Source organism: Anoplopoma fimbria, chromosome 21, assembly GCF_027596085.1.
Source record: "Anoplopoma fimbria isolate UVic2021 breed Golden Eagle Sablefish chromosome 21, Afim_UVic_2022, whole genome shotgun sequence".
In the NCBI taxonomy this organism is placed as follows: domain Eukaryota; kingdom Metazoa; phylum Chordata; class Actinopteri; order Perciformes; family Anoplopomatidae; genus Anoplopoma; species Anoplopoma fimbria.
This window is the reverse complement of record NC_072469.1, coordinates 14,327,380-14,341,969: the sequence shown is the minus strand read 5'-3', so window position 1 is coordinate 14,341,969 and position 14,590 is coordinate 14,327,380. Positions and strand designations below refer to the sequence as shown.

The following is a 14,590-nucleotide window of genomic DNA, read 5'->3' as shown; positions in this document are numbered from 1 at the left end:
TGCAGACAGCCGTCTACTGTAGGTAATACACTGATAAGGATAAGTACCTTATATAACCCCACTTTAAAACATCCAAACTATCCCGTTACTCGACTCTACAGTGATGGATTGGCCTATCAAAAATTATTTTCCAGAAGGTAACCTCCATGTACGTCTCTCCAAACAGAAAAAGGAAACAATATTAGGTTGACTGTTGCAGCTGATCCACAGTCAACAGTGCTTTATCTTCCTAGCCTTACCCCATTGAGAAAAACTCCAGCTGTGCTGCAGGTGACGTAGAGGGTCTTGGTGTCACAAGGCTCGATCACAAGGTAACAAATCTCATCAAGGGCCTGTCTCCACGGAGGGGCGCGGAAGCCGTTTGAAAATACATAATCTAAAAAGAAAAGCAATAAAAATAAATTTACAGTTCCAATAATCTCCCCCCCAAAATGTTATAATGTAGTGCTTGCAGCAACTTCCAAGTTTGTCTCCAAAAGAGAAGGAAACAGAGGAGCAAAACAGAGAAATCATCACAAATGCCTGGACTGCTAAAGAGGATGACATAGCACACCAATGAGCACAGGTCTGAGACATAGTTTCACTTGCAATGTAAATCATCCACTAAAAAACAGAGCCATTTTTTATAAGGTAGGGCTGGTTGAGAGAGTATCATCATAGACGGTGTCAATTCAACATGAGAAATGGGGACTTTTTTAGGCCTCGATGAATACACTGCAATGAAGCAAAAAAGTGCACAGACTAACGACTTGGTAAACTGGTCTCTGACAGATATAATGACTTCCATGTCTTCTGTGGCGGCAGAACACAGACATGTTTTATGCTTTGGAATATCTAGCATTAGTGTTAATAGCAATTGCTTTCCTTGCAACGCAGTGAAATGTGGAGATAATTCAAACCTGATGTGTATCGAACCGACTTCAACACCCTCTTTTCCCCTTCGCTGCAGAGCCGTTTCAACAGCTCCACTTCATTCTCCACTGCGGCGGGGTCCAGCCTGACTTGTCTGTGATGAAAATGTAGAAAAACAAAACAAAACAAACATCCAATTCATTCATTCACGGTTCCATTTTCTAAACCCGCTGCCTCTTCCAATCAAAAACAACCACATGTTGCTGGGAAACTGGTTAGGTCTGAGTGAAAGAGAACATCCGTGGAGGATGGATAGATGAACAGTTTGAATTATAAGAGAGCTGGAGAAGGAAGAAGCACCTACTCGTCTATCTCTTTGAGGCACTTGCTGAGGAGCTGGTTATCCATATTTTGGAGCAAGAGAAACAGCTTGACTTTGACTTCAGAATCCTTGCCTTGATCTTCCTCTTTTACTTTGTCGACCAGACTTAGCACATCTGTATTGGCATTTTCTTTCTCCAGGATGCTGGCAAAGCTGGGACCAAGAATCTTAACCACGGGGTCTTTATTTTCTGAACAATGAAAGAGGTTAGCCTTAGCAAATCTTCAGATACAGAGGCCGATCACAGTGTTTCCAAAAATAAGAGTTCTTTCCAACATATCCAACATTACATCTTTTTATTTTTTACTACATTCATCATGTATTCCCGTCATTACTTTATCTTTTTTTGGCAGCAGACCTAAAGTAAATGCATATATGTAAAGAATTACAAATAGCAGTATAATTGGATGGATGTAGAGAATAACTAGGAAGACAAACAAATTAAGTCTGTGGGTTATGGAGGTATGCTGGTGGCTGGACTACTTGGGATGCAAATTAGATTCAAATCTCAACCTGTGGTCATCATGCTTACCTTCTAGACATGCTTGAACCTCCTCCAGCTTCTTATCATCTGCCAGATGAACAAGTTTGGAGAGCTGGCTGAAGCTGCGCACATAAACAGTAGGAGGGGAGAGCTGCAACAATGGACGCCCTTCGCTGTCTTTCTCGTAGGACTGTACATCAAAGTCACTGAGGAGAAAAAAATAAAAAAACTTTAACACTTCACTTTTATCCCTATTACTTTTTCATACTAGGTTATAAATGCCAAAACAATTAAGGAAGATCAGAGTCTGTATTTTTGTTTTTGTACTTCTCCGCTTCCAAGCTACCAGATACAAAGCACACACTGAAAGTAGAAGAGAATTTCTGATGAAATAAAATGGAATGTACTCAGTCTAACTGAAGCTGAAAAACAGATTAATTATAGCCTACTGCTTTGAGTATAGCCAAGGTAAAATACGTTTGGACACCATGGTGACAGCATATCCTGCACAGGCACGTAATACTGAAAGCACTGGCCAACCAGCTGCCGGCCTCATGATTAGACCAACCTGATGTCATAGTCTGTTTTGAAATCAGATGCCACTAAAGTGGTACTCCACTGGAGAGGGTCCTCAAACACATGCTCTGCCTCCTGTGGGTGTTGGGAGCAGAACTGCTCCACAAAGCGAAGGACCTCTTTCAACAAGGACTCATTCATTGGCGTGAGCTCAAGTTTGCCAGTACCAGAGCTGGTCGTGGTCCACTGGGCTGCCCTCGTCAGTGATAACCCCATGACACCGGCTGGGATATTCTGAAATGAAATATTAAAAACAACATTCCTTTAACATTGTGAAGGCTGACGCTTCTTTACTCTGCTCAAATTCACATTTGATCAACTTTGGCCTTGGGGTCCCATGTGGAGAAACTAGTGCAACGCCATGATACATTTCAAAGACATCTGTTTGATATATTTCAAGGCTGAAACAGTTAGTTAATTAATTGCTTCATTTATGGCCATTAAATTAATCTGCAACTACTTTGCAAATGCTTCTCAAGCGTGAGGATTTACTATTTGTCTTTGTCTTATGAGATAGTGAACTGAATCATTTTGGGGGTTTGGACTGTTTGTCAGACAAAACAAGCTATCTGAAGATGTAATCTTGGGTTATTGGAATTGTTAATAGCTCAAATGATGAATTGAGAGAATAATTGGTGGATTAATTGATCATAAAAAATAATCACTTGTTGCAGACCAAGCTAATGCATTTGTGTGGATTTATGCCTATACAATTTAGAACTCAAAATCTTTAAAGAAATGTCCTATAATACAAAGCATGTCATACTAAAATGTATGGGACAACTCTGTAAACGCTGCTACAGTCCTTAAAGGATTAAGATCTTCAAAATGGGTCAAAGGGACATGAAAAGGTTTAGAAACTCCAAGATGTATTATCCCAAATACTTAGCTAACCCAGGGCTTTAACCCGACTGTCATGTCACTCTTTACCCGTTTTATTCGTTTGAGTAACTTTCCTCAGATAACAGACACTTCCGGGTTCTTTCTCACGCATTCCAGCACACCCGTTAGTTGAGCGAGCTGATAACTGACGTTAGCTATGAGGACGTTGTGTTTATGGTGCTCAATTTAATTCAACGTTAGGAGTTGACAGTTACGTATTTTCTTTTAATTTATGTATCATTTTTCTAGTTATACCGTAGCGTGACTTTCTGGTCCCACGTCTTTACAGTAACGTCGACGTTTAAACGGAACACTGGACGCTGTAGTTAACGTTAGCTAGCCTAACTGTTAACTGCAGCCTTTAACAACTTTCCCTCGTTAATAAAACACGCGTCACATGTTTCTACCATTATTTGTTACGGTTACAAGTGTACTTCAGAGAGAAAAACTTACCGTGTATCTCACGTTTCTTTTCTATTTCAAAACTTTTACAAGTTTGCTCTCATAGGTGTCCATGGAAACCACACGCTCCATCCGCCCCCGTTGGTTGCTATGATACGACCAAACAAACGGAAAGCGAGTTGGGTCAAAAAGTACCAAACCCAAACTTTGAAAAAGCTAAATGAAACTCGTATAACCAACATGAGTTATTTAATAACCGACTACGGTTAACTTAACATGACAACAGTGCAATGTGGTGCAATGCAACACAGATACTCTGTCTTTACTGTATTGTACTGTGTTTCTTTTTTTTAGAATGTTTGAAAAGTAGCATATTGATTCGTGGAAGGATTTTTCACATGCTCATACAATTTGTGCAGTGAAATGCAGGGTGGGTGAAAAAATATATTAGGAATCCAAATCCAAATATAAAAATGATAAATATACGTGCACCAAGAGCAATTGCAATCTACCTGTGTAAAGTCTAACTTTGGAAATGTAGGTGTTGGGAATTGCACGGCCAGAAGCTCTAAAATGTCTAAATGTTGTCATAATAATAAAAATCCCTGTATGCTTTCCTTTTAGAGTGTCCACATGACCGCATATTTGAGAGCCTATTTCCTCTCTCACTACTGGTTTGGCAGTGTCCTGCAAACAAACATTGGCTGGGGAAAACAGTCTATTTGGGTGGATACTCTCTGTTTAGACACAGAAAATAAGCTCACTCAGTTCAAAGCTAAGAAGCGTATTGGCACAGGTGGTCTAAGCCTTATTCTTGACATGGAAATGAAAAGGTAAATAAAAGCCACTGATACAGACATATTACTTTTGAATGTGCAGATAGACAATATATCTATTCACTCTCACTCTTTAACATGTAAAATTGGCACAATATTTCCCCAAATGTCTATTTAAAGTGGATGAGGACAGCCACTTTACATGGTGGCATACATTGGGAGTGATCCGAAATAAGGCAATGACAATGCTCAATGGAGGCCAGCTTGTCAAGCATTCTCCCAGATACATGAATCATAACAAGGGGTGCAGACATCTTCTCAGTCAATGATTAAACCCTTTCCCTCTTAAAGAACAAATTTGTGTCCTTATTGTTTGGCAGCTGCCCTTCCATGATGACTTGAGCCTGACTTAGAGAAAGGGTCCGTCATGGCCGGTAAAAAAACACTGATTTCCTCTGGCACAGTCTGTCAGGAGCGCCATTGGCGTGGAGACCTATTCCTTTCAGCCTGGCGCGCATGGCAGCACAGCAGGTGGAACTGCTTTGTCTCCTAAACCGTTGGGTTAAGTTGGACTGAGCCTGCACGTAAATCAATCACCAAGGATCCCCCAGGGAGTGAGGAGAAGCAGTAGCTCATCTCTAGTATCAAGAGAGATCACTCTGGATGTAGTTGTTGTTCCCCCCAGGTATTTTATTTGGAACAAGGGGAAAAACTGTCTCGTCTAAATTAAGAAGCATCGAGAATCTGCGACTGGATGCTGAAGCTGGGGGGGGGGGGGGCACAGAATATATGGGCATCTGCGTGTGTCTGACTTTGCCCGGACTGTGAAGCAGTGAAAAACAAAGCAAAGGATGAAAGAGAAAAGGGAAGGAAAGCAGGATAAACAAGGGTCTTAATACATCTAACCCAGGGTCTCATTAGCGAGCCTAATTGCTGTTCGTTAAAAGGGATTAAATGAAACACTCTCCCCACCCTGGGCCTTTCACAAAGTAAAACAAATAAGCTCCGAGCTCAAGAAGCACCTGCTCGCTCTTAGATGTCCTCTGACTCAAACTTAATACGGCATAATAAACACAACTGCTCTCCATGCTTTTCCTCCAATGCTTGAGTTCAGTCGCTGATTGAACTGCACGGAAACCCCGCTGATGACACACTCAGAAAGGTACCGACCCGACCTCTTTACACATGGACGTCATGATTACATCCGTTTGCAGTGTGTCCAATTCCCCACAACACTCCATTAACACTCAGATTAAACACACAAAAGCTGTGCGTGACTAGCCGGAGTGATGATGAGGGGGGCGCGACTACTGTTCCTGTTCCTGGTTTGAAAGGAGCTGGAGAGCGTATCTCCGGTATTTCTTTTTTTACCCGTGCTTTCAGGCATGGGTTCACATCATCCAAAGAGGTCTAATGTTTTTACAGGCTTCGCATCAAATCTGGTTCAGTACGCCTCATGGCCGTGCGGTCCAAGCAGGAGAGGAAATGGGTGACACTGGTCGCCGTAATGAGCACCTGCGAGATTTATCGCACTAATACATGTGGGGTTCTAAAATAGAGAACAATAAAAAGGGACGCTAACAACAGGCCGTGACCACATCCACTGGTTGTAAAAAGCTCCTGGATAATTCTCCCATAATTCTCTGTGTTTTTAGGCTCGGAAGAGAACGGGCGAAGTGCTTTTGAATGGGATTCAGCTTTCTGATGGATAAGAAGCTGGAAGACCCGTCATAAAATTTCCTTCCAAGGAACTCTGGGTCACTGCTGACAAGGTTATCTTTGCTTTTTCCCTCTTTTAATCTGACAGACAAAGATGAGATCATTGGGCCGTTACAAGTAATTGCATGGTTTATTGACTGTTTAAATAGGCACTAGCTAAAGAGGCCAATGGAAACTGTAAAGAGCAACAACGGAAGCAGAGACAGAAGTGCCAAAGAAAATTGAACCTAATTTTCCTAATACACATACAGCATGACTATATCTCCACATTAACCCATCATCGTGTTATGTCTTGGTGTTTTTTAAAGATTTCTTTTGCATTTCAGCTTTATTTGATAACGAGACGGACAGGAAAGGAAGGGGGGAGAGAGGGGATGACATACTGGGGCACCCATAATTGTGTTACCTATCCATATTGGGCCATCCTGATTTTTCTTGGTCTAAACAAAAAATTGAAAATAAAACGTGTCAAATTGTTCTGAAAAAGCTAGATCCAAAATGTTCAGGACATGAAAATTAATCAAAATCTGTTCTAAATGAGTCTCTGCAAACAAAACCTGATACTGCTGGGAATATTTTTTGAGCAACAATATGATTTCCTTAGCTTCTTATGGACATAAACCTGCAATTGTGGTTTTCAAATACTGTGTACAGTAAGTATTTCAAGTGCCGATCGCTTAGTGCCAGTGCTTTCTTTGGAGTGGACGGACTCTTGTCAAATATAGAAGTAACTCAAGATTTATGGCCATAGGGCATCTGGGGAGAACCGATGACAACGTCTACATGTACATGACTTCAAACACATTTTGTTAGTTTTGGTTGCAATTCTGCTAGGCGACACATCTTGGGAAATCATCAGGGCACTCTACAGGAGCTTTTATGTGTTTGCAGAAAAGCTGAGTGAGCACATGTGACCACAAAACATATCTTAGAGAAAGAAATCATATCACCATGAAGTGGAATGTCACCAGCACCTCTGACTGGCTGATGCCTTGTTTGCTTTAAAACTGCAAGTTGTCATCTAACGTTAAAAATAGAAAGTAGGAAGTCATTTTAACGACATGGATGTCACAAGCAGATTTAACGCAGGGGGGAAACGGCTGTGTGCTGCTTCAATACAGAACAGATCACAAGCATGCTTTGAAATTTCAAGGCTGGTGAGCTGTGTTGGTTAGCGCAGTGCTAATATTTTCATGGCTATAGATGCGACACCTGTATTGACCAATTGGAAGCCTTTTGTTTTCTAGAGATTTAGCAACAACTGGACACAAACAGAACAGATAATACAGGGAAGTAGTAGTAGTAGTAGTACTAGCAGTAGGGTTTTATAGTAGGTATGATTGCGTCATTATGGGCTTGAGTACAACTGCCCCCCTCCCAGCTTTCACATTATTAATGTTGTTTCGTACCCAAGTATACTTGCGTCATCATCTGCAAGATCCTAAGTCTGAGTCATCTTTCGCATTATGCCAATCAATGATTTTCATTTGGAGACAATGCCAAGAACGATTTATCACCCATGGCCGTGCAGTTTAGAGGATGAGCTTGGTGGTGTCACAAAATGCCCTTACAACTTTACTTGCTGACTAGCTGGACAGTCAAATAGTTGGCGATAACTTGAATGATCTTTGCCATGTTCAGCAAGTTATAGCCACTCAGGGGGCAAAGGCCATTCCGACAAACCGTCAGAGTTTTGACAGAGAGGAGGTTCACCCTCCCTGGGGGGGCCGAATCGAAAAAGATATCTGAGATAATTTGTTTCCTCAGCTGTTGGGTTTTTAAATTAGCAGTAGGCCTCGTTGATTCTGCACACATGCTTTAACAAAAGACTGACGGACTCTTGGTGCTTTTATAGCTCATTGCAATTTCATAATGATGACATCTACTGTATGTTGTAGGCATTTATTTATTTTGCTGATCTATTGTATGATGTGTATTGGTTGTGTTGACTTCTGTTTCCAAACCAAATTGTCCCACTGGGCGTTTAAAGACTATCCAAAGGCCTCTCTGCACGACAGGGCCAGAACATTAGGAGCCACTTTAGTTGATTTCTCATTGATGTTGTGCAAATTCACTGAGAAAATAGCAATTACAGCACCAAAAAAATCAATGGACATTCTCATGTCTGGGGCCCCACTTTGCCTGGTTAATAATGGGGCCTTGGAGTGTTGGACGCTGACCATGTACAGTAATCACAACATTTTAGGTTCAAGTTTGGTCAGGGACAATGGTGCATGTCATTCCTTTCTCTTTCTCTCCTCATTTCCCGTCACCTCTCTATCCGCTATCAAAATAAAAGCAATAATGCCCAAAGAATTACTTGCAAAATCCTTCTTTCGCCTGGTTCAGGTGAGGATACGTTGGCCCCACCTTGACCTGTTTACTAGATAAAGGCCTCTAAATACCCTTGAGCTGGCAAAATCCGTTCTGCCAGACCGATCGCGTTGCCTCCGCTCCCCCTTCCACTCGCCCCGGAGATAGCAGCTGGTTCTACTCTTGAAAACACAGATCTACCCTCTCTTTCTTTCCTCCCCCCTTCACCTCCTTGCTCCTCTGTCTCACTCGCTTCATCTCTAACAGCGTAATTATTATTTTGAAAGCGCGGTCTGAGAGGCCGTCCGCGTCTTGGCGCTGACTCACTCGCTAATGCTCGGGGAGCCGTAATGCAGTTTGACTTCTGCCGTATAACCTCTCCAGGAAGACATCAGGGGCCCTTTGTTCTTTCCCTCCCCTGTCTCAGGGTGACGGGAGAATTGAGGTAGCAGCTAAAAAACAGGAGAGCGGGCAAGGTGAGGGGTAATGAAGAGCCAGGAGGGAGAGGAGAGGAGTGAGTGGTGGGACGTGGAAAGGGAGCGAAGACAAACACGTGGGTGAAAAGAGTGGACCGAGATGAAGATGGAAATGGAAAAGCTGGGAGACGGGGGGAAGAGAGGGTGAGAAAAGACGAAGAGGGCGACTTGTTAAATGTGGTGAGAGGTGAACGAGAGAAGAGGCTGGTCCCCCTGTCCTCCCATCATTAGAGAGGAGGTGCTGCTTGAGACCTTTGTGTTGGTGCAGCTCCAGCGTTGGCGCCGCCGGGCCAATCAGGAACAGAAAGAAAGACAGAGAGAGAGGAACATTGCTCCTTGGAAATAATGAGACATCCCTGTGAAAGGCACGAGTAAAAAAAACAAGAGACTTCCTTGTGAACAGACAAATGCAATTTAGAGAGAACTTTGCCTGGAGACAACTCTGTTGTTCATCACATCATTTATTTTGAGAATAGAACAGTACACCTCTGACACTGCTCTGTGTAGTTTTTGTTATCCTTTTATATTCAATTAAAGTCATTTTAAACTCTCATTTCTTCTCTTTCCAGGTGTAGTGTTTATATGTAGTTAATTATTGTTCCCGTAATAAACACATGATCTAAATCTTGTGACCGCTCAATAAAAGCAATATTTACTTAGGAACTGTCACAGGTTCTATGAGCAGGTCCAAGTGTAATCTACCTTTTTCACATTGCTCCACTGAATTCATATTAAGAGGCCTAAGGAGATAAAAGTATACAGGAGAAAATAAAACAAAATATGACCTACTTGAAGTAATCTTCAATAATTTGGGGATGATGCTTAATTTCAAGGGCTGGATGGAAAAACCGGATGGAGCTGGATGGAGGAGCACAACTTTCATAACTGTATGTTAAATGCGTATTCAATGAATAGACATGAGAGTGAAAGGCAAGAGATTTTTAGTCTTTATTTCCCTGTTCAATAATCATATTGTATGTTATCTCTATAAACAGAATCTGCATTCATATATAGGCTCTGTAGGCAACGGGACAAGAGTTTGGCATCGGAAATGTTCTGGTTTCCATTTATAGTCCAAGTAGTGTTGACCAATCACGTTCCAGAGGGCTTTGGTTGAATGCAGGTTGACAGTGTGGAGAGCAAAATATTCTATCGTTTGTTGATGATTTAGCTGTTTATTGGGTTAAAATTAGCTTGTAAACTGGCTACTTTTGAAACACTCCAGTCGCACATGTTGTCTCTCAACTTCAACCCCAGTATCGCATCTCAAGTTGCTAAAGGACTGTAAACAACAAGCAACGCACAGCAAATTAAGTTTTGGACCGGATTTCTCCTGGCCTCACTGGAACACTAGAAATATACCCCCCTTGCATTCAATCCGTGTGTAATTGTTTTTATGACCAGACGAGTCGCCCCCTAATGGCCGTTAGAGATAATGCAATTTTAAGGCACTTGGGCATTGGCGAGTTTGCCACGTGGTTAAGAGATTGTAATGTGTGTAACACATGGAATCCCAACATGTCTTGTCTGCTGGAGAAAGTTAGTGCAGAGCTGACAGGTGGGTAGTGTGGACTGTATCACTTTTACAAGGTGGAAGAGAACATCAATTTTGAGGCCAATTTGTGTCCAATGTGAATGTTGAAAGTTTGGGAGCCACTGTGAGACCTGTCTGAAGTTGAGTTACACCATGCCGAATTCCACGACATGCCTGACTGTCACTTGGCCTTTCCATCATGCGCCTCAGCCAACCTCATACTGTGATTAACAGGCAGCCTCAGCAGGAGTATATACAGTCCAGTGAGTCCAGCATCAGCTGGCTAACAGGGTGGCCTGCAGTGTCATTGGACAGGACTGACGACTGTCTTCGGTTGACCGCATGAGTCATCTGTGGCGAGAAGACCTGGACATCGAACGCAGATGTAAAATATCGTGTTTGGATTATTTCTGTGTAGCTGACCGTGTTACTGCACAGGAAGAGTGTTTTACAGGAAACCTAAAATATTTTACTGGCAAACGGTAAAACGTACTGAACTCGAAAGTAGCCAAGGTGCTCTAGTGTAATTAATCAGCGTCAAATATGTACTGATGCAAGATAAGTTTATTTCGTTTGAGCTTGTGCCAAGGAGTTGCAGATTTCAAGATCATAAATATTTTGTTCATTCACTAAAGTTGTTGCCAGCAGCATCAGTACATAAAGTTCTATTGTAACACTTTTAATAGGTCACACGATATTTTCCGGACCATTAAATGCCTTGTATAAGTCAAGATTTTGGCACATCCTCTTTCCGGCCTTTAGCAACAGTCTGAGCGAGTTATCGCAGAAAGCAGGAAGGTATAAAATCCAACAGGCATAGCTGGAGCATCAGGTAATCGCTATCAATTGCCAATTGTTCCCAAACAGTAGCCTTCTACAGCGTTTAAAGAAAAGGACAGCTGCCCATAGGGAGTATGCCGGCAAGCCACTTTGAAGCTTAGAGATTCTGGAAATACAATATGTTTCTGTGCAAAATTTCAACAAGACACGAAAAGGCAGTCAATGTCTGTGCTGTTCCAATGTTAACAATGTAGTCTGATCACAAAGCTCTGAGGACTAATCAGTCTGTCTTTGGCCTGCGTGAGAGCTCTGCTATTGCTCCGCTGCACAGGCGGGGATTGTGGGGTTGTGGGGTCTGGGTTCGGTCTCGCGAGGGAGCCTCCCTGGAGGGCTGCAGAACGGTCAGAGTGCCAGGCGGCCAGACTTTGGACCTTGGGCATTTCCTCCTTTCAGATGGCTCCAGTTAAAGGGCCGCTCCATTCTCTCCACCTCTGGCTGGCTGCACACCAGCGCCTGTGGAGCATCACTCATTAGAGCTCGTTGTCCACAGCCAAAACCTCAACTGCTCCCTAAGCCGCTGCAGCGCCACTCCCCGCCATCAACACCTGCTAGCACATGACACAATGGCTCTGGCTGAGCGGCTGAACTCCCATCTGCTCTCCCGCCTCTGGAATCTGACTAACAAGGCCCTAAGCATCTCTTTCCTTTCCTGACGCCATTCCCGTTTCGACCTCATGCTGCGTTTCCTCAAAAACGCCTCACAGTTCCGAAAGCCGTCGCCCTTGGGTGTAAAACTAACTGTTTATAGTTGCCAAAAGGGGATACGTTTTATGGGTTGTTTGTGTTAGGGCCCTGTCACACGGTTTCTTTCATGCAAGTCTCGGTCGCTTTGACAGTCTAACATGTTGCATGGAGCAGGTCTGTCCTCCGTCCACCAGGTCTGGCCTAGACAGCGCCTGGTAGCCCATGTCTCCTGTCTGCTCAACACTTAATATATTGGCGAAGCCACAAGCCTGGTTCCTCGCAGGACCTATGGCTCTTTATTGGAAATTACGTCACCTCATAAAGGGACATGACCCATTACAAAATCACGCTGCTTCTTGTTATTCCTCCTCTGCAAAAGAAAAGAGTCTCTCTCCCTGATTTCATTTGGTCCCCGTTTAATCCTCCCAGCCTTGATTTTGTTTGTTTTTTCATCCTTCCTTTTGGATCACGTGAGTTCTCATCATACCTCCCAGGTGGGCAGGCCAGCCGTCAAGACGTATTTGATTAGAAACAGCACACAGTGAGTGCCAGCTACACTGGGCTCTTCCTTCTACTAGCCAATCAAAAAGAGGATGACAACGTGTCAAAACACGGTGGAGTTTGGAGGTTCAGGGGCCAGGCCTTGATCTTTTAGGTTCTGGGAACAAGCTGCGCGGTACATCTGCGGTTGTCATGTACAGGGTTGATCCCGTCAGCCGAACGTGGTGTTGATACAGAAGTGCCAAGAGCTCCTAACATGTCGCTGTGTTTCCCAGAACATGGTGATAACAAGGTGGAATCTACATGTCTGTTACAAGGTCTTCGGGTGCACCGGGAAGCCACATCAGCTAGAAGATATACATTCCTTCAACCTCTTGGGCTTCATGGTAGCGCTTGTTGCGTTCGTGAACACGGCTCGTTAAGTGTCCCTCTGTTTTGTTAAACGCAGAGATTCATAATGTGGTGACGTGTAGCCTTGTGGAGCTAATCAAACCTATGTCCTCACATTTCTGTGGGGAATCCAACATTTCCATCCTAGCTCACACATGTCAAGACCACACATGTACTTCATGTTATATTTGGCAATCAAGGCTATTTTGCAAAAGCCATAAAGGCTGCACACCTGCACAAAGGACCAAATATTAATATGCCATTTGCATTGGATAAAGAAGAGCTATACCTCAGGTTGAGGGTAAAAGTCTCAAAATATCACATGAGTTAATCAATTGTTACTCTGTCCTTTTGACATTGTCAACTGCATGGGAATGTAGGTTTGGTTTTCTTTGTCCATTTTTTGAGCGATCTCTGTCTGAGCTATCTGCCACAGCACGTACTGTCGGTTATCCAAATAGTAGTATAGTAAAGTGGGAGTAAAGGCCCGGTCAAAACAGATAGTAGCACATTATTGTGATTCAGGCAATGTTAGAAGCTTGCTAATGTATAGTGACTAGCTCCCTGGGCTGGTTGGTGAACCGCTGTAGCTCGGGAGCTAACATGCTAGGCAGCTGGGAACCTGCTAGCGTTAGCCAGTCACGAGCTTGGTCACAAAAGCACTGAGAGCTAGTTAGCACTGAGTGTGAGCAAGCTTGTTGCTCACACTCAGTGCTAACGATACAGTAAGTTCACAAGGGTCTATTTGTACGTTCCTGTCTCATAAGTGTCAAAAAACATGACTCTTTTGTCGTTTTAACTCTGACAAATAAAAGTGAACAGTGCAACATTGCTAATATGCTACAACACAACAGCCTCCTCCATTTTGTTTTCTAATTTTGCCATAAAATTAAGCCATTAATGTTGGTGTGACCAAGGATACATGGGCACTGTTTATGGCAAAATATGTGCATTAGTCTTTAATATTTTTTTCATCAATGCTGAGAGCACCGCATAGAAAATTCCATTCACCTCTCAGACATGGAAATGCTACCTACATATCTTATGAACGATACAAAGCTGACAGTGGTGAGGTCAGCACACGTAGGGTTTTACTATAATCAATAATCAAACCCTAAATCCCCCCCCCCAAAAAAAGGTCCACACTGATCTCTGTGGATCTTTCTGCCATCATTTTAAGTTTCAAAGGGCTGTCAGTGACATCTCAGGTCCCGCACAGAGCAATGAGCTTCTCAGGTATCTTGGAGGTCCTGTGCTCTGGTCCCAGTGGTGTAGCTGCCGCCACATGGAGGTAACTCTAGGACTCAATATTAATGACCAATGACCAGGGCCTCCTTGTAATCCACTTACCGTCATTACACAGGGTCAGCGTGGCTACTGCTGCTGGGCTCTCATACCCCAGCTGGACGCACTGCTACATTCCATTTGAGTGGTGTATAGTTGGAAGCTGGAGAAACACTGTTTTGCTACTTACATTTGCATGTATTGGGTTTTAGAAAGTTGCACGAAATCGTTCAAATGGCAGCGCTGCTGGAAACCTACGAGGACAACGCAGACTATTAAAAGAATGCGTCATTGCAATAAAAAACAGACACATTTGAAGAGCAGGTACATTTTCCTTTTTTTCTCACTCACCCTAACAAGGGGAAATCATAGCAGTGTTGGGACTAATTTGTAGCACACTGAGGAAGGTCATGACCTTCCGAGTGCTCCAACTTTAAAGATGACAGTCCAGAGTCCGTGTAATTAAAGCTGCTCCGATAGAGGCCAACAAGACTC

At 43.1% G+C, this 14,590-nt stretch overlaps 1 protein-coding gene across 2 annotated transcripts in view; it reads right to left on the bottom strand.

The window, feature by feature from the left end:
* odad2 (outer dynein arm docking complex subunit 2) overlaps positions 1-3,723 on the bottom strand; it is a 41,357-nt gene extending 37,634 nt beyond the window's left edge. The window contains exons 1-6 of one of the 2 annotated variants that reach the window (XM_054623101.1): positions 3,630-3,723; positions 2,287-2,528; positions 1,767-1,924; positions 1,217-1,424; positions 900-1,006; positions 240-376 (exon numbers count right to left, since the gene is read on the bottom strand). In XM_054623101.1, the coding sequence (XP_054479076.1) occupies positions 240-376; positions 900-1,006; positions 1,217-1,424; positions 1,767-1,924; positions 2,287-2,510 (834 nt within the window). In that variant the 5' untranslated portion in view covers positions 2,511-2,528; positions 3,630-3,723. Of the gene's footprint in view, positions 1-239; positions 377-899; positions 1,007-1,216; positions 1,425-1,766; positions 1,925-2,286; positions 2,529-3,224; positions 3,246-3,629 lie in introns of those variants that run through there. The other variant, XM_054623102.1, reaches the window with a different exon arrangement.
* Between the last annotated feature and the right edge of the window lie 10,867 nt (positions 3,724-14,590).